Source organism: Haliotis asinina, chromosome 3 (genome assembly GCF_037392515.1).
Source record: "Haliotis asinina isolate JCU_RB_2024 chromosome 3, JCU_Hal_asi_v2, whole genome shotgun sequence".
NCBI classification, from domain to species: Eukaryota; Metazoa; Mollusca; class Gastropoda; order Lepetellida; family Haliotidae; genus Haliotis; species Haliotis asinina.
Window position 1 is genome coordinate 20,699,347 of NC_090282.1, and position 21,246 is coordinate 20,720,592.

Here is a 21,246-nt window from a genome sequence, read left to right on the forward strand (position 1 = left end):
CTGAGGGTAAACATGGATTCATCGCTAAAGACGGTTCCAGTCTCTCTGGGTCCACTGGAGGTGACGTTGGGCCCACAGCAGGCGTTGACGTTGATGAAACGGCGTCAATATTGGCCCACTACATAGACGTCGAGAATGGAGAATCGAAGCCCGCAATCGATTTTAAATGGTCTGTGAGGACAGTCGACATCTAACATCTCAGCAGAAACCTGTCACGCAGATGACGTAGGACGATTTGATGGTCTTCTGCCCGTGACATCACACGTGGACGACCCAAACTTGGGCGATCAGAAGTGGTGCCAGTTTGTTGTAGACGACCTCGCAAACCATACACAGTATGACGGCTGCATCCCATTGCTCTTGCGACGTCAGTAACTGATTACCACGCTTGCAACATGCCAACGGCACGATCACGTTGCACATTTGACAGTCGTGGCATTTAAAATACCCTTAGAACTGTGGTTTAAAAGTTTGGGGTTCTTTTTAATTCTTGAGGCCAATAGCAGACACGCGCAAATGAAGAAAAGTCTGATGCGAAGATCACGCGATCGACAACACGTGCAAAACCTGATTTGGCACTAACGTCATTTGCATTACGAATGGATGGGTTTGAGTATGTTTTGCTAACGTTTTTTAAGAGTCGCATGATAGGGATTCAATTTCGGATACGTAGATGTATCACCAGAGAAAAATTATTCATCATTTCTAAAAAAAAAACCAACACTTTGTGAAGTTTCCTTTTTGACAGTACAGTTTCAAGTCAGGTACAGGAAATCGTGTACAGTTAGAATAAATATGCAAAACAAACGATTTATTCTGGCATGCGACCTATCAAACCTTCAGTTCTTATGGTAAAGGCAACAATGGGACCACAAATACCTCCGTCTTTCTGTGAGGTGACATGCTTTTCCAGCAGAACAAAGCATCACAGCACAAAAGAGTCATTGTGAGTGTCCTTCTGAGCTCCCATTACGTCACAAAATTGAAGAAAACTGGCTAGAACTATAGGGCTACCTCAAAAACTGGGATAAAATCTTTCCAACAAAGATGATAAAGGCTTATCTGTGAAAATAGATATAGTGTTGTAAAAAATCCGTTTCATGTCTTTGGTCAAGTACTTCTGTATGAGGGTACCCACTTGTCGGTCACCCTTCTGAATTAAGACAACACAAAAATAGACTGATTACTTTTCAGTGATGTTTAATTAAATGATCTTTCAAAAATACACATGTGTAACAAAAGTATGTTCCTCAACATACAAGGCACTTAGTCTGACAATGTTAGAACTTAGAGCCAGTTTTTCACACGAGAACTATAACTGCATCCACCAAACCAATTACAGAGTGTTGAATACTTTAGCAACAGCATATTCCAATACATCATTATCAACACGTTTCCTCTGGAACTTTCTTCCTTTCTCCTGGTCTACTGCACCAAACAATATGTCCCTTTAAGTTTTGAATACTACTTGTCAAATTCTATACCTATTTCCTTCCAACTTGTAGTCTTGAAATCTTTGGACTTTCAATATTAAGACCTTATGGAAACCACATTTGAATATTTCTACATGCAATTGCAGGTTATTTTAAGGCCAATTCACATTGTTTTCAATATTATTTGCAATTTTGCTACCTGACTGAAGACATATTTCATTGTAACATGCAATCTTGAAGTATTCATGTTTTTTCTTATCTAAATATAATAAACAGGGAAATAAAACAAATATTATTTCAGGTATTCAAAATTTTCTTAAAATGCCACACTGATTTTTATCACCTTCACAGTCAATAACTGACCATACGTTTTCAAACATGTCCATTCATCCATCCTGCTTTAGGTGGTATTTATTCATCATGGCATCTAGAACCAGAGAATTGGTCTGGTACAACATGTCCTTCCGGAGAATGATCTGTGAGCTGTAAAACACAGTGAGCTACTTAGAAATTATGACACAAGAATTAAACTATAATACAAGTGACAAGTATCACTCACCAATTTGCCAAATCTTTATCATACTCCTTTTATCAGACATCATCATCAATGAGCTTAACGCAGGCGTTAGATAATGGGGCTTCTATCTCAGTTCCTGTCTGAAGGTGGTTAGGGAGGAGCAAACTCTTAATGCCATTGGTAATGCACTATGTTGTTAACATCAGGAGAGCCGAAATACTGGATGCTGATTTAGAGAGCACTAATTACTGTACAGTCATTTGGGTGGTCATGGTTGTGCCACAATACGGAATACACTGACGCTGGATTAGAAAGAGTGTAAATGATCATAACTTAACTAGTTTCTGCTTTCACCAAATTCTACTGCTGACATTGAGAGCATGCTGTATTGGAAGGATGTCAGTTGAGAGGGCTTTCACGGCATTTACACTGACATATCAACTCGCTTAATTCTGCCAAGCAATAGATGCAATCAGAACTTGGCAAATGCTCAAAGTGATATGTAGATACATGTACATAATACTTCTTGATCACATAAAACACTGCATGTTTAAAAGGAATCAATGCTGCTGCTAGCAATATTCCAGCAATATCACAGCAGGGGACACCAAAATGGGCATCACGCATTGTACCCATGTGAGGAATCGAACCTGAATTTTCTGTACATGATAGATATAACAGTGCACTTATAAATTGTAAATATGGAAGACAGAGCTTCAGGAACAGTACTTGATATTGAGTGAGTTAGTGTTGTTTTGTGCTGCATTTAGCAATATTCCAGCAATATCATGGCAGGGACACCAGAAATGGGCATCACGCATTGTACCCATGTGGGGAATCGAACCCGGATCTTCTATACGTGCCAGATATAACAGTGCCCGTATAAAATGTAAATATGGAAGACAGAGCTTCAGGAATAGTACAGGATATAGAGTGTGTTGGTGTTGTTTTGTGCTGCATTTAGCAATATTCCAGCAATATCACGGTGTGGAACACCAAAAATAGGCTTCACACATTGTACCCATGTGGGGAATGGAACCCGGATCTTCTGTACGTGCTCGATATAACAGTGCACTTATAAAACGTAAATATGGAAGACAGAGCTTCAGGAATAGTACAGGATATTGAGTGAGTTAGTGTTGTTTTGTGCTGCATTTAGCAATATTCCAGCAATATCACGGTGTGGAACACCAGAAATAGGCTTCACACATTGTACCCATGTGGGGAATCGAACACGAGTCTTTGGCAAGACAAGTGGAAGCTTTAACCTCATGGTTACAGAGGAGGGAAGGAAACTTCAGAAATGGGCTCACACATTGTACAGAGAGCAAACACTGGAATCCAAAAGCATTCAATAGTTTTCAACTGTGTCATTGGGGGTAGGCACTCATTTTAAGTTAATCCAGGTAACTCTCAAACATCATATTTCTACATACAGTCACCATCATACATACACTTTTGGTAGGAGTAAACAATGACATCAATGGCTAAACATACATTTGACCACAACCTTCTGACATTATCAAAAGTACACAAAATATTTTTCAATAATATATTGCCATATCACAGTGTAATCTTGGAATAGGTCTGACATAATAGCTACTTCTCATTATCATTTGCAATGGACACCATGAGTGTACATTAATCAATATAACGTAAAACTATGACAGCTTGATGATCACCTCCTACAATGTGTCTGTGAACCCACCTACCCTCCACCCACAAGTTAAGAATAAAGAGTCATGGTGACCTACTGACTCTTAGACATGTGGTCATGATGGAATGTTTAGGAGAGTGAGTGAGTGAGTGAGTGAGTATGGTTTAAAGTAGCTTTAAGCGGCAATATCACGGCAAGGAACACCAGAAATGGCTTCATACATTGTACCCATGTGGGGAATAAAACCCTGGTCTTAAGCACGATGAGCCAACACTTTAACCGCTAGGCTACCCCACCACCCCAGAATGTTCAGGAAGCACCCAGACATGTGGGTAACAGTCTCCATCTGTTAGGACTAGATACACAGGTTGAAAACTGCCTCATCATTTATACATAAACGGCTACGTTCAAACAGAACTATATCATACTAATTCACTGGTAAAGCCTTCCTGAACTGAATATATGATCATGATTATTTGTGTCCGGCAATATCATATGTACACCACTCATTCATTCTATAACTGTAAAAATGAGTTTCAGTATGACAGACGTTTTTAACATTCCAGCTAGTTACAACTCATCTTTCTTCTCACTCTTCTCAGACATTTTACTTTTTTCTTTCTTTTTCTCTTTCTTTTTTTTCTTCTCTTCCTTTTCTTTTCTCTTTCTTTCTTCTTCCTGCCTTCTCTTCTCCTCTTCTCTAGCTCGCTGCTGACAAAGTTCAGACATTATTTGTTCCGCAGCCCTAATGCCTGAGTTGTAAGCACCATGGAGTGTCCCAATTCCTTTGAATATGGTGTGCTCCCCAGCGAAGTAGATATAGGGACACAGCGGCTCTGACAATGTGTTCCACATGTTGATGTCATTGCCTGGAGGAACAGCCAAATATACAAGTATTCAATGTCAGCAAAGTTTAAATCAACATTCTATGTCCACCAGATATCAATACATGACACTTTTTAACAGATACCATCCTCTTTTCATTCTCCATACAATGTTTCATATCTAATTCTTGCTCCTTCATCATGGGAAATGTGTAAAGAATCAAAAGAAATTGTTATTCATAACAACATACATTTAGCAGTTAATGTAGAGGTTAGGAATTTGTTAGTGGTATGTGAGTGGTTTGGCGGAGGGTTGTCTCCCTTTACAGTCCCCATTGCGAAACCCCAAAAAACATTTCTGAGAGCACATAACAAGTCTTACGTGTTGCAATGTTTTCTCAGACGAACGTTTTGCTTTACGATGTGAGGAACTTTGGTGTTCACAAATTTGTGAAAGGAATTAATTGTGCACGGAATTAGATTTGTGACAATTTTGTATTTTAAATGAAGAATAAATGTTGGAATCTTTGAAGATTGTGTTTTGCTCAGGAGTTGCTTTGAAACCTAGCGGACTATCGCTATACTACATGTCATGTATTGTTTGTCCAACTTCTAAATGCTTTTCAAGAACTTTGTCCATGAGATACATTTTTTCACAGCTTACCACCTTGATACACTTGGAAAGTCAAAATGTGATGCAGATATTTAGGCCATTGGTATGATACTGTTACCACAAGGATATCAACTGAACAATACCTTATTTCAAGCAGAACACATCACAATACTTACCAACTTTAGGGTATGAGCTGCCTAGCCCAGAATACAATGTGCTTTTCCAACCTGATCGCAGTAGCTTTACTATTGCCCTTGACTCAGCATCAGGGCCAAACAGTGTAGTGAGACGTTCACGCACTATAATACAAGTATATTCAGCGAAAAAGATTTCACACACAGTGATACAAGTATATTCAGCATTAAACAATTCAAGCATGGCAATACATGTATTTTCAACATGGAAGATTTCATGCACAGCAATATAAGTATTTCAGCACTGAAGATTATATGCACAGAAATACAAGTATTTTCATCACTGCAGTAGTGCATGAATGATTCTGCATTAGGACCAAGCAAGGTGTCCAGGATTAGGACCTCCCATTTAATGAGTTCTGGATTCAACGTTCATACTGAGCATTATTACCCTACGATAAATTTACAGAATTCTGATTGGCCAGTTTCCAAAGCACACAAAACAATGTAAGTGGATCTGCCAGGGTGTACAAACAGTACTACCCATCAAAAGTGTCATGTGACACATTACTCAGGTTATACAAATGAACTTAACCATAGGTGGATGCTTTGAAATATTACAGTTGGTGCTTACATTCTTGAGTATAAAGAGTGAGGACTATGATTTATGGATATACAACTATTTATTCAGTGAGTGCGACGTTTCGACATATATACTAATGTGATGAGGGCTACCAAAGTCCACTTGCATATCATCACTTGTTAAAATAATTCTGTACTTCTATCTACTTTGTTTAACAACACTCTACTGGCTTCCAATCTCCTGTACCATACTCCTAATTAACTTCTGGCTTCCCATCACTTTGTACATCAAACCCATTAATTGTACAAACAACTCATCTCCCTCTCATTCATTGTAACAATTCATGTATATATTCCTCCAAATTTATTACCCTGTACCATTTGCTTGACAACCACATTAGTATCTATGTCGAAACATCGCACTCACTGAATAAAAGAAGTTGTACATCCATAAGTCATAGCCCTCACTCTTCATCTGCTCAACTTCTAGAATTCCTATCAAAGATTTCATGAGTATACTCAGAATAATAAAATTGTCGCCAAATTTCTCATTTGTTCATATCAATAAAAACATAAATAAAACAAAATGTTTTTGTATTTCACCTGTCATTTAACAAAAACCTCAAATTCGATCATCTTCTCATACACTAAGCATACACTTATGAGAGATCCTAAGAAATATAATGGTGGAAGTCGTTTTGTTCTGTTCTCGTTTGTTCTTAATTTTTTATGTAATGCTAGAAAGGCTAAATAAAGACATCTTAAGGGATCTTAAGGGTAATAAATTTGTCACACATTGTTTTGAAAGTGTGTATACGACTGTAAGACCCTTGATAATTCTGGATTTCCATCAGCTGCACTTCAGGAAATACAGAATTTACAAGGGTCTTACACGCCCGTCTGCCCTTTCCAAACACTGTGTGACTAATATTGTAGATAACACACTGTGTTTAGTCACCTCTTACGACAACCAGAATCACTGTATAGATCTATATATGTAGATGAACATGTTTAGTGTACAGTGGTGTTATGAAACAACTATCCCAATTTTCCTTTGGCTTTGCAGATATAAACATCAGAAAAACAAAGATATTTTACGAGTGAGTGAGTGGACTAGTTTAGTTTATGCCTTACTCAGCAGTCTGTAAATAATCAAGCCTGGACCAGACAATCCAGTGATCAACAGTAACAGCATCTGTCTACACAACTGAAATACGATGACCTGTGTCAGCCAAGTCAGTGAGTCTGACCACTCATTCTTACTGGCCGCCTCTAGCAACAAGCATGTGTTGCTGAATATCAGTTCTAACCCGGGTCCTCATGGGTCAGATATTTTGATGTCATGTATGTCCAGCAACATTGACAACACAATTATACAAACATGAAATGAATCCTGGCAGACTGACCAGTGGTTGCATTTCTCATTACTTACCAAGGCTTTTCACTTCTTCATCTGTCATATTTTCAAACTTTAGCGAAGCAGGGCCACCAATCATACTGACTAGGACAGGTTGACCTACAAGTTTGTGCATGTTCAACCATTTCTGCATCATTCCCTGCTCTGTATCACTGTCAGCCAACAGAAACACTCCCACATCAGTTGGCCAGAACACCTCATCAAACTCAACAATCAGCTTGTTGCCATACGATGCCCCTGAAATCACAGATCATTCGATGCCAAAGGAAATTTTCTAGTTCATCTTAAATATGACAAGTAATAAAAAAAAATGTGTTTCATTAACAATGCTGTCAGTAGCATATCCAACTATCTGACGGTGAGCCATACATATTAAAAAATGGACAAGACAAACAAGTGACTGACAATATTCATGATAACACACCACTGATCCATACATTCTCATATGACCAATCTATACAGTTGCCCTGTAATACACACAAATGTTGCTGGAGACAAACTCTAACAAGGAATATTCACAGGCAACATAAATGAATATTCAAAATTGAAGAATGAACATTTATTTTGTGAAGAGACATACAAGTAAACTCTCAAGGTTCCTATGTCTACTGATGGTTTCTCTACTATGAAGTCACATTAGCATACAAAACCCAGGAAAAAAGTTTAAGTTTTCTCTTAATAATAAATAAAACATAAATTCCATATGACTTTAAACTAGACAAAGTGACAGAGTGAATTTAATATGACAGCACTTTTAGCAATATTGCAGCAACATCACAGAGTAGGACAACACAATGGAATTCACACACTGTTCCCAATTGGGGAATAAAACACAGGTCTTCGGCTTGATGAGTGAACACTTCAACCACTCAGCTACCTGACCATCAGAAATCAGACAAAGAAGTAACAACTTTGGTGCAGCTTAAAAATAATTTCCCACCAACCTATTTCCTTTAACGCCTTCCGGTACTGCCCAGGCAGCATGGGCTCAAACATCAGACTCTCGTCTCTTATGACAGCAGCCGGTACAGCAACTACCACAGCATCAGCTCGAACTTGACTGCCATCACGCAGTCTCACGATCACCTCCTTGTTGCGGTCATCAACCTTGAGCTGTCTCACAACACTACGCAGCTCTATAGACAGATGTGACTCTCCATCTCCACCACTCACTAGTCTGCAACATACATGTACCCCAACAACTTTCTACATCATTCTGTTGTCAGCTCGTCATGTAGGAAACATCATTGAATTTCAAGTTAAATTTTGAGATTGGATTGGAGATATGGAAATCAACTATTATATGTAATCATATCAGTAAGCATGAATTCACTCATCAATCAACACCGAACACAAAAACCTCAAAAATCTCAAAACTTTTAAAAAAACATGTATTATTGAAAACCTCCCCTGTCTGTCAACTTCACAAATACCATACACCACTAAAACGATGTCATACAAGATTCCAATATCTTTCAACCCCTAGAAATGTGTCACAGCAAGACACCTGTCCTCACTCCCCACCCTACCCCTTATTAATTAATCCCCACAGGAAACATGTAATAGTAAGACTCACCTGTCTTTCAACCTAGAGAAATGTGTCATAGCAAGATTCACATTTCTGTCAACTAGAAGAAATGTGTCATAGCAAGACTCACCTGTCTGTCAGCTCCCCCATACCATCAAGGAGAAATGTGTCAAAGCCAAAGTCAATGAGATCTGTTTGATACAGGGTAGCTGAGAAGTCCTGGAAGTTGTAAGTAGGCAGGAGTTCCATGATGCTAATGACAACCTCCTTATCAACATCTCCATGACTCCTCAACTCATCAACAGCCTGAGAAACAACACTCCGCACAGACTGGTCTTCTCCCTTCACGCTCTCTATTGCCAGCAGATACCGCTGGAATGAAAGAAATAGAAAAAGAATGAAAGTAAAATTTGAGGCTTGGTTGAGCTGTGTTTACTTTGTACTGATTCCAAATCAGTGACACCATTATCATGGCAAGGTTCTGACAATCCATGCCCAGTAAGATGCATCACAATATTATGTGACAATATACATCCATCAATGGCTTATGTGGTCCCAGACAAGATACAGATGGAATATTGTTGTTATACTTATTCTCACATGTACACACTATTTGATCACTGTTTTGGTTGTGTCACTTGCTCTTATGAGCGAGTTAATGGGTGAGTAATTGAGTGAGCGAGAGGTGAGTGTATGTGGGATTGTGAGAGTAGTTTCACGCCATGTTCGCAATATTCCACCACTATCACAGTGGGGGACACCAGAAACAGGGTGATTAACAGGATCCGTTCACATAAGAGTCAAAGTGTTACATATCATATCATCATATTACCCCATCCTTATGAAGAGGATACACTTGATTTCACAGTACAGTACATCAACTCAATCCTGGGCACTTCTCGGAAATGCACATAAAACACCCATACATTTTTATGCAATTACAAAATTACAAGTAAACTTAAATAGGACAATATTTTCATCCCACCCATGTCTCCAAATTGAAAAATGTCACATTATAGTGAACAGCAAAAAAAAAGTATATTTAAAAAGAAATCTCATAAAATTAAGTTTTCATAATTATTATCTTCTATTTGAGAAAGTGACAAAATCAGTTATTTAAGTTTCTTTTGCTGTTTTGTATATTTTAAACATTACATTCAGAAACATACCTTTCTGGCCTCAATAAAGGCTTCAACCAGTTCATTTCCTGAAAATCTCTTGTTGAGTTTCGTCACAAACAACTGCATTGGTCCCAGTTTAGTGGTTTGTAGTTCCAGTTTTTTCGTGAGATTAAGCAGTGGGTTGTTGCTAGCTGCTGAGTTGAGGACTGCACCTCCTAGGTCAGCCTCCACACCTGCACAGTGACACTCAGCATATTAATGATATGAAAAATACTCACTGATCAACTAGTCTTAGTTCAAATAAAAAAAACACCACCATATGGCTGGAATATTGCTGAGTGTGTCATAAAACTTAACTTACTCACGCATTCAAATAAAGGAAACGATTATGGAAGCTATTATCAACTATACTGAGAGGCAACAAAAACGCATATCAGGAATAAATGTCACATATATTTCTCACTTGTCCAAAAATTACATGTAACGGTAAAGGAAATGGCATTATGACAACTTGCTAACAGTACTGAAGTGTTTACAGAGAATTACAGATGCAAGATTGTCTTTGCAAGCATCTCCAAAACAAGTGGTATGAGAAAACACAACTGTCAATGACACATCGCAATACTGTGAGTGTCCTCTTTAAGCAGCCATGCAAGCTTGGAGTCTGCCAGGCGCTGATAAGAACAACCTGAAGCAATTCCGAAGATGGATGACAACGGTGTACTGATCTTGCCCTTGTGATGCCACACGAGGCACTCCTGGGAGTGGATGACACTTCCTGTTGCCCTATGATGTTGCTGCAGCCTTGAAGTGGAAGTGATTAACAAGATCTCTCTGTGTTTGGCCAGCATGCAGCATTCCAATCGCTTGGATCTTTTGGATATTGGTCAACCATGGCATCATGAATGTGAATGATAGCCATTTCTCAACCTGTGCTTTATAAGAGCTGAGTGTGTACATTGCACATGCACCATGATTTCTGTTCATCCATCTGCATTGTCATCACATATGCTCTTGGGTGTGCTAGAGATGTCATGTCCCTTTGATTTAAACACGTGAGATTTGAACCTAAACTTTAGAGATGTGTATTTCTTAACCATATGTTTTCATATTTTGTAGTTTTGGAAACAGCAACATCTCTAAAACGCCTAGTGCAGAAGGTCAAAATCGTCAATAAGGATTTAAATTGATATTTCTTTATTTCTCCATTGATGGTATAAGAGTGAAATACTATGGGGGAAAAAATGTTACAGGTTTGTACCGGCATTCAATGTCACAATGAACATCGCACAGGTTGTTAATTGATTGGTGAATCACTACTCACACATCATCAGACGGCTACCAGTACCGCTACAGACTGTCATACTGATATTGATAACAAATTATGTGTGGAATGTGGATGTTCTGTGACAGATTTGACAAGTTCTAATGAGTGTTCTTGTTGTTGAGTATTGTCATGCGTCCGGCAGCAGGGCCCTGCATGGATCCTCTTCTTCCTTTCCTTCAGCATTCTCACAACAGTTGTCCATTCAATATTTCTGTTTGTCATGACTTCTTTCAAGTCGCTGATGGAGCCAAAATTGCGTATGGTTGAGAGTTCTTTGCAGTCAAAGAGGATGTGTTCTATAGTTTCTGTCTTGATTGCATAATGGACACATATCACTGTCTGTCAGATGAAGTTTGAACAGATGGCTTTGACAAAGGGTAGTGGCCAAGTTTGATTCTGGATATGAGAACTTGATCTTGCCTGGAGCATGATTTGTAGTGCAGTGGATTTGGGTAGTCTTGTAACTTGTAATATGAACAACCTTTCACTTCATTTGCTCAGTTATTCTTCCACAGGTCTTTGGCGCTGTGGTTAAGTTTGTTTTTTAGGGAGGAAACTGTGGGTATGTGCTTGTTGACTGGACCATTCATTGATGCAGTTTTGGCTATTTTATCTGCTATTTCGTTTCCTTGAATGCCTATATGGCTGGGCATCCACTGAAGAGTGATGCTGTCCTGTATATTACAGATGAGGTCAGTAATTGCCTTGGTTTGAAGATAATATGTTGATGTAAGAGGACTGGGCTTGAAGTGATGATCTGGAGTCTGACAGGATGACATATTTTTTTCTGGGTGAATCGTTTCCCGATTCAACAAACTTGTGTAGTGTTCTTTCAATTGCAGAAAGTTCAGCAGAGAGTATGGAGCATGTTGGAAGTGGAATGTTGATTTTGCTTGATGTGTACTGTAGATAGACTCCAGCTCCTACATTTCCAGTTGATGGATCTATTGAACCGTCAGTGAAAATCTTGAAATGGTCTTCATAGCCTTCATATATGACTTCCAGCAAGAGCTGATGTAAGTGAGCTGGAATTTCAGCCTTTGTGGCATTACCTGGCAGGCAGACAGTCAATGATGGAGGGTGGGCTCCAATCCCAGAGAGGTGTTTTGTTGATGACAGCAGTTTTGATTGGTCTTATGTCAGATTTCTTTGGAAGTTTGATCTTCCTCTCGTGGAGGAGTGCAGATGACCTCTGGTAGAAGCTTTTTGGGCCCTTTATATCCACCTTGACATGACATGGTGAACCAGCTGGCATGAAATGTTGCTTAATTCGTTTGATCCCAATTATTATTTCTGCATAAAGATCGAGAGGAAGAATGTCAGCCTCAATCTCTATGGCAGGAACTGATGTTGATTTCATGGCTCCTGTTATCAATCTCAGAGCCACATTCTGTATTTTGCAGAGCCTATTCAGTTGGGTTTTTGAGCAAGAGGACCAAATCTCCATGGCATATGTCATTTTGCTTCAGATGTAAACCAGGTAAAAAGTTCCTAATGTTGGGAAATCAGCTCCCCATTCCTTCGCCACTATTATTTTCAACAGGCTGATCCTCTTGGTGCAGGATTCAACAAGGTTGTCAATATGGGGTTTCCAGCACAGTGTCTGATCCAGTGTAAGACCCACAATCTTTGGGGTTTTGTTGTATTTGATTTTCTCCCCATCAATTTGCAAGCCAAGATTGTCCAGTGGAAGCGAGTGTGTTGGTGAGGCTTCTCACTGGGTTGTGTGAGGTGTCTAGTGTGTAGAAAGCTTCAGCTGTTGCTTTCAATTCTGCTTCTGCTTGAATCTACACCACTGGCTAGTCTATTACTATTGATGAAAAGAAAGCCGAGTGCGCAAGTCTTTCCTGCCAGTATATAGCCTCTCCACAGCCAAGACTTGTTGTGCCTCCTCGTGGCAACACATGGTAACTGGTCACTGTAAGGCTCCAGGGTAAACTATGAGCTTGTCTGAAGCAAATTGGGCAATAGAGGTGTTGGCCCACTGGCATGTGGACATGTGCTAGCATGGTACCAACCAAGCCCTACTCATGGTTCAAATGATGGTAATCTAATGTGTGTCAGGTATGTCTATCATCCAAAAGGCAAGTTGAAACAAGAAGTAAAGGATAGATCTCCACCTGAGGTGCGATGTCAAAACTGGCTTGACAAATGGCAAATCATAGCACGTTACCTTTAGGGTTACCACAAACTGGAGATATAGTGTACATTAACATTCGAGGCAAGGGGGACATGAGAAACTTGACTGGGTATATTTTAGACCTAAGAGATGACAATACATGTTACATAGAAACTTGACATGGTCAGTTGGAAGGGCGATAACAGACAAATCAGTTTGGTACTGCCAAACAACATCTTCTTGGTGAATCTTCAGATGTGTCAGCTGTGAGTACTATACTGAACATCATTGAGAATCTTTTGGAAATGGAAAATTAATGGTGGGAATTTTGATAATAACACACTAGATCGTAAATAACGCTCTACAGTAAAAAACGGATCGTTCGAACACATCATCGAACACATCACATGAAAACAACAAAATTCATGCACATCACACATGAAGGGCACAAATTGCATGCAGAAAGCATGCTGTTCAGGGGTATAAATGACCTTCGACACAAAACCGTTCTCATTTTCGCAGTACTTTCGTAAGTAAAGTTTTTTCGCCATGCCAAGATTGTCACCAGAGGAACGAGAACAGGCCTTGGGTATGTTGCAGGTCGGCGCTTCAAGCAGAAACATTGCACGATGATTTGGGTGTCATCATTCGACCATTCTGAGGCTTGCTAACAGATACCAACAAACAGGAACCAGCAGGGACCGGCAACGCCCAGGTCAGGCACGTGTTACCACCCCTCGTCAAGATCGAGACATTGTACGGCGCCATATTCGGGATCGAACCTTGCCCGCTGCCAGAACCGCCAACTCTGTCCAGGGTCGACGTGGTTTGATCAGCGCTTCCACCGTCCGACACCGTCTCCGTGCGGCAGGGTTACGTTGTCGACGCCCTTACGTTGGACCCATCCTGACTGACAGGCATCGCCGTGAACGCCGACAATGGGCTGAACAGCATCGTGTGTGGTTGTTACGACGTTGGCATGGTGTGGTGTTCTCCGACGAGTCGCGTTTTCACTTGCGAAATGCTGACGGGCGTCTACGGGTATGGCGTCGACGGGGTGAACGTTATCATCAGGATTGTGTTGTGCAAACCGATCGGTGGGGTGGAGACAGCATTATGGTGTGGGGAGGGATAAGTTATCACCACAGAATTTTTTTGTTTGATTGTTTGTCGTGGCAGAGTGAATGCTGTTTACTACCGTGACAACATTCTTCAGAACAACGTCGTTCCCTTCTTTCACCAGCATCAAGACCTGCACACATTTCAACATGACAATGCACGAGCCCACACTGCACGTGTTTCGATACAGTATCTGGCTAACAACAACATTCCTCTACTTCATTGGCCTGCATTGTCACCAGATTTGTCACCCATCGAACACTTGTGGGATTACATCGGCCAACGCCTCGCACGTCGTCCGCAGATCAACAACCTTGGGGAACTCGACAATGCCTTGCAGCAAGAGTGGAATGCAGTGCCTCAGGACTTTATTCAGAGGCTTATCCGTTCAATGAGGAGACGTTGCACAGCTTGTGTTGCTGCTAACGGGGGTCATACACGCTACTGACTTTCCATTTTGACCCCATCTTTATTTCATTGTCAGCTGCATTAAATCTTCACTGTTTTGCTTGATTGTTTTTTGCTTCTTTTCTTTATCAAACATTGGTCTACACAAATATGTAAAATTTACATAGATTGCTCACTTCTGCTCTTAGAAATCCACAATTTTAGGGCTGGTGCGTTTTCAATGATGTTCAGTATATTACCAGTACATTAAGAAAACCTATGAGGAGAGTCCAGGTTACGAAATTAATTCTTTGAGGTTGCAAATTTGCCATTTAAAATCCTATTTTGCTATCTGAAAGGAAAACACAGGAGCAGCAACTTGATATGTTTTAGTGAAATCACTTGCATTCATCGATTAGCTGTCATTTTCAAAGGATAGATCTCCACCTGACTGGAGATGAAAACAGCTGAAGGATACTTTTGAAGATTTGATGAAAATTAAACTTGCAGACCCACAGACTTTTAGAGAATTTGATCTAATAAAGCACTTACATAGAACAGGTTGTGGGGGAGTGGAGAGCGGGTCGAGAGACCTAACACAGTTCCACATGGCCAAAGACAGTAATGGGCTGGGAAGGAGGGACTAACAGAATACGAAAGAACACTGCTACCAGGAAAGGGATTTTGTCTGTAGGCCATGGCATGCAGAAATGCAATTGACAGTACATGAAGTGCAAAATAGAGTACCTCTGAGATGTAACTGCAAATGAAGTGGGAGAATTTGCGCAGTTCCCTGTCATTATTTCAGTTCATGCTCTAATAAATAATTCACATATATCAGTCTTCAAGTTTTCAGGTAATATGATTATGAAATCAATCAATTTACTCTTCTGTGTATATGACATGAGACAATAAATTACAACATTTATTGCATATCCTTATTGTTTTATGTGTTAGGGAGTAACCCTACTCCCTACTATAAATTTCAGGCAGTATCCTTATTGACTCAGTGATAGGCTTACCAGTTACTAACCTTAGACATCAGTTTTCTTACTGACTAGGTAGTAACGCTAATGACGTTAACATGATGTTAACATATATACCTTTGTGCAAGTGTCAGGTTGAAATAGGTAGAATATCAGCTAAACTGTGTTTACACGAATATTTTTGTACTTTGCTCTGGAATATTTGTTAATTAAAAAATCTTTGCATCAGGCATTTGCTAAACCTTATACTAACAAGTGATAACTTCCATTAACAATTTCCTGTCTTTTTCTGAAGTGATTCCTAACACAGAACTAAGTTATTTTGCCAAGAGCAGCATGATAAGGAAGTGAGGCAAGGGTAAAGAAGGAAGGATAAGGAAAATGGGAGATAAACCATCCTACTGTGTGTGCTCAAAGGCCAGTGACTAAGAAGCATCATAAAATCACCCTCTATCTCTTAAGGATGAATCTGTAATTAAAGTGTTAAAGTTAAAAAATGTCTGACTGAGTTTAGCTTTAGGCTGCTTTTAGCAATATTCCATATTCCATAAGAGAACCCTTCAAAGTGACAAGCAAAGGTCTTAACCATAAGGCTACCCCACCACCCTCAGCAAGATGAGCAGTCAGGGATGCCTCTGCATAGATAGGCACATATGCTATATACTTACGGTAAGTCACATTACCATGACAACAATAATCATAAGGACTAAGCATGATACTGATCATGACTTACAGATAGATAAAAACATAAACAAACCAGTGGCATGGGGTATGTCTTTCTTGTTTGTCCACACACGCCCACCATAGCGGTCCCTCCTGGCCTCAAACACTCTAACACGGTAGTCAGCTGTCCTGTTGTTTTTGATAGTTCGAGCAGCTGCAAGTCCAGCAATGCCTCCGCCAATCACAATTATTTCTTTCCGTTTAGATTCCACCAGCACTGCTACTACTAACACTGTCAGTACAACCGACACTAACCTGTCCTGTTTCAGCAATTTCATCACTGAAACAAATGCAATATTTGAACAAATATTTTAATAATACAGGATGTCAATTGCCCATACACATTTCAGCATATGTTCAGGATTTATAGGACAAACTTCTGCATCCTATATGCATAAACACTGAGAATAAAGACAAATATTTTACCACATAGCTTCTAGGTGACTTGCAAACATACAACTGTCCGCAACATCAAATACGCTCAATCAAAACTGTTACGTTACATATTAATGACATTCCTATTGTTCTAGCTTTAAAACGTTACTTTAAAGGTCACATGCAACGTAAAACACAACTTTGCAGATTCTGATACCTTTCCGTATGCACTTACCGAAACAAATCATAAAAAATGTCAATTCAACCTATAAAGTTGAAAAAAACGCGATGAAAGAAAAGCCCGCGAAATCGAAGTTCAAACGTTTCACTAAATTCCCCCCAGCGCTGGGGGGAAAACTGGTTTCAACTGCTGTGCTGCGCTGCATCCATAACGCATGCGTAGTGAATAGGTTCGTGGAGCTTGAAACAGTATGCATGTCCAGCGTCTTAGGTCGTGAGCAGTAGTCTAATCTTGGTTGTGTACACAAACAAGTAAATAATCTACTCGTTACGTAAAAAAGACTTGTTCATTGTGGTAAGCAGTCTCTGTCACTGAGAAAGCTCATTGTCTGGTATATTCACACCTATATGACTGCCTGCCTGTCTGCTAAAGACAACATGCAATACACAGCTTCAATCACTGACCACGTGAAATTTAAACTTAGCACCTATCAGACTATACGACATAAAGAAAACAATTTGATTTATGACTCGTGCACCCGAGTCCCGTGTCTGTCACATTATGTAATTAGGTACGTGTGATACACATGACATGTTTTTATGTCTGTGGGTTGCAAACAAACTACATTCATTTTTTTCGGATGACTGGATCTGACGGAAACTTGTGCAAACTCAAGTCCTGCTTTGTACTTGGACAGATTCCAGCCACGCACTAGTTTACCATCTCTACTGACATGATATTTGATTGGATCGAACTCAAATTCAGAGAACATGTATTTTCCAAACCCAACATCTCTATGTACATTCTTCATGGATAACGACTTCTTTTAGTGTATGCGATTTTGTTTGATAACACTATATGAATCCATACTGAAACGACGCATCAAGTACACAAAAAGAAGTTGTTATCCATAAAGAATCTTACTTTCTTGTGACTGGCTATACTTCTAAAATGCCCATCAAACAGATCATCTTTCTGTACACACAATGAACCCTCAGCATATCAGCAAATGAAACAGCCAATCGGAAGCCGTCGTTACACTTGAGTGCATATCCATCCGCTATGACTGGGTTCGGTCTCCCGAAGGCTTCGTTTCGGGGGAAGTAAGCCCAAGTACAAAATATTGCACTTTTGAATCGCGATTGTACGCTTATAATTTTGTTTATTTATTTTTTAAAAGCAGCAATGTATATTATATGTCATGAATAAGTGATAAATGTGTTTTAATTATGTTTGATTTTTTGGTTGCATGTGACCTTTAAGTATGACACTGTGTGGCTGACCAACATTAAGAGGCTGAAGGTATATATGTACTCATATGTCCATAAATTTCTTGAAATGAAAGAACAAGTATTACCATGGACCCCACTCCCACCCACCTAAATATACTAGCCACATAAAGAAACTGTGCATTGTCAACATATTATCCCAGTTGACAAGTTCGATAACAACGTCAAAGGTACATATAAATTTAAATGGAGGGATCATGAGACTCTAAGCCAGGAGAATTTCAACTGAAAAGTCAATTACAATGACGTCACAAGCAGGACAGGTGTTAAACAACCATGTCACAAGGTCAATACTGGGTATGTCCACCATCGGCATTGACAACAGCAGTGCACTGACGATGCATAGAGCCGATCAAACATGCGAGGACGGCTTGTGGGATGTCACGCCAGATTGTCTCAAGTTCTGTTGCAAGGTCAAGCACATTATCTAGCGGATGAGGGCACGCATTGTCCTCTTCCCAACCCAGGAGCATCGCATTGCAGAAAAGGAATTACCACAGGTTGAAGAATCTGATCCCTGTAGCCCACACCAGTATAGATGCCCTGAACAGTCACCAAAGGAGTTCTTTGGCATGCTGTTATTCCACTTCAAATCATCAGAATAGGCCGTCAGCAATCCATGCCTGCCATAACAGGCAACTAACAGGATTGGGTGCTCAGGCTCACTGACTTGGTTGACATGTATCAGTGGTTCCCAATTGCTCAGATCGATGCTCATGCTGTTGATCACTGGATTGTCTGGTCCAGACTCAATTATTTACACACTAATGTGGGTGGGTGGGTGGGTGGGTGGGTGGGTGGGTGAGTGAGTGAGTGAGTGAGTGAGTGAGTGAGTGAGTGAGTGAGTGTGAGTGAGTGAGTGAGTGAGAGTGAGTGAGTGAGCGAGCGTCTGTTTTAGTTTTACACTGCTTTTAGCAATATTCCAGCAGCAGCATGGCCAGGACACCAGAAATCGGCTTCACACATTCTACCCATGTGGAAATGACAATGAGTTGTATCTAGTGCTGACACAATACTCTTCTCACTCAATCTCCAATATGGTTTCTTCACTTTACTGTAACCAACAGAAATGATATGGATATGGAATCAATGTTAGCCTGATCCTGTCCTAAACCAACCACATACAGTAAAATACAGTGGCTGATTTATGACAACAGAGACCATATAGTAATAACATTATATGGTCTCTGATAACAATAAACAAAGTTCAAATCTAACCACAAGTTTAACCACATACATGCAGTATGCAGTAACATGAGTAGAGTCTCAGGGTGAGTGAGTGAGTTTAGTTTTACAATGCCCTCAGCAATATTACAGCTATATGACAGCGGTCTGTAAACAAACGAGTCTTTACCAGACAATCCAGTGATCAACAAAATGAGCATAAATGTGCGCAACTGGTCGCCTCTTACGACAAGCATTTCCGCCTTTTATGGCAAGCATGGTTTGCTCAATGCCTGTTCTACCCCAGGACCTTCAAGGGTCAGAAAGTCTCAGGGAACAGTTTTTATAGATATTTATATATAGTTTGTTTGTTTCAAACATGGGTGCTGATTCAGTAACTGTAGGCTGGATGAGGATTCCTTCATCTTTTCACCGTCGAACTCATTCTTGGCATTTAAACAGTGATTCTAAGGTTAGGATCATGCGATATTAGCATGTCGCTTTTCACTGCACGTTAAACATAGGCGCCCGACTCTGATATATTTATAAGTATGACCTACATTTCTTACATCTTTTATATTTAATTAGGTCATACTCATAAATATATAAGAGTCGAGCGCCCATGACAAAGCAACTGACAACTTTACCTCCTACTGACGTAACATTTATATCGAACTTTTCGGTGCTCTAAAGATTCTCATGTTACTTCCTGTTTCCGCACGCTGAATGTCCCGCCACAGGGAGAAATCATTGGCTTCTTTTTTCTATCTGATGTTTGTGTTGATGTTACCAAATATTTTTTTAAAGAATGAAAGTATTAGAGAAAGACACTTAAATTTAATTGTAAGCTATGTTAATTACAAAATAGCATGTGCCTTACTTCTAGTTCCGTTCAGAATTCTGGTGATGATCGGAGTTCAGATCAAAACACGAGTTGGCCGTGCGTTGTCCAATGTCCAAAGTCAATGTGTTTGAACAGACTATAAATTGCATACAGTGACGGACCGGATACAACTTTTTGAAAAAGGTGATGGGGGATGCATATTCTTAAGAAAGTAGGGGTGCACACTTCGTTTTCACCAGTTTTCAATTGCCATTTAATAAACAAACAGGACCAGAGGGGTGTACACACCCCACCTCGGGATCAGGGAGCCAACATAGAGATTATCCCTGTCTGGATGCGCCTATGATCTGTATTATGATTCGGCTAAATTGAATGGTGTGGATAACAACTCTCATTGGTACAGAAGTGCTTCTTCTGGATATATATTAACACGATTATTTTAGCCCATCTGAACAACGCTGGTTGTCACTGAATTTATAAAGCCTACTGCAGAGTGAGTGAGTGAGTGAGTGAGTTTAGTTTTACGCCGCACTCAGCAATAATACAGCTATATGGCGGCGGTCTGTAAATAATCGAGTCTGGACCAGACAATCCAGTGATCAACAACATGAGCATCGATCTGCGCAATTGGGAACCGATGACAGGTGTCAACCAAGTCAGCGAGTCTGACCACCCGATCCCGTTAGTCGCCTCTTACGACAAGCATAGTCGCCTTTTATGGCAAGCATGGGTTGCTGAAGGCCTATTCTACCCCGGGACCTTCACGGGTCCTACTGCAGAGAGTCACACAAACAAGTCCTGTATAATGGGCATGTTGATATTTATATACGTGTCCTTGTTACATGTCTGTTAATTATCCCCCCGCAACGCGTTTTACGGTGGGTAATATAATGCACCCCGTCCGTC

General features: G+C 40.1%; 3 protein-coding genes across 4 annotated transcripts in view; 1 reads left to right on the top strand and 2 right to left on the bottom strand.

Annotated features, from left to right (window-relative positions):
* Positions 1–21,246, top strand: part of LOC137277657 (protein FAM167B-like) — a 284,520-nt gene that overhangs the window by 90,992 nt on the left and 172,282 nt on the right. The window lies entirely within an intron of this gene.
* LOC137277641 (uncharacterized) overlaps positions 1–21,246 on the bottom strand; it is an 84,836-nt gene that overhangs the window by 11,482 nt on the left and 52,108 nt on the right. The window lies entirely within an intron of this gene.
* On the bottom strand, positions 1,184–20,245 carry LOC137277638 (uncharacterized). 2 transcript variants are annotated; one of them, XM_067809469.1, is made up of 8 exons: positions 20,144–20,245; positions 16,522–16,767; positions 9,875–10,059; positions 8,836–9,077; positions 8,122–8,354; positions 7,193–7,414; positions 5,221–5,343; positions 1,184–4,476 (listed from the first exon to the last, which is right to left on the bottom strand). In XM_067809469.1, the coding sequence occupies exons 2-8, from the start codon at positions 16,763–16,765 to the stop codon at positions 4,178–4,180; spliced, it is 1,548 nt and encodes a 515-aa protein (XP_067665570.1). In that variant the 5' UTR covers positions 16,766–16,767; positions 20,144–20,245; the 3' UTR covers positions 1,184–4,177. The 2 variants fall into 2 exon arrangements, with proteins under 2 accessions (XP_067665570.1, XP_067665568.1); XM_067809467.1 differs by having other exon boundaries at positions 18,828–20,151.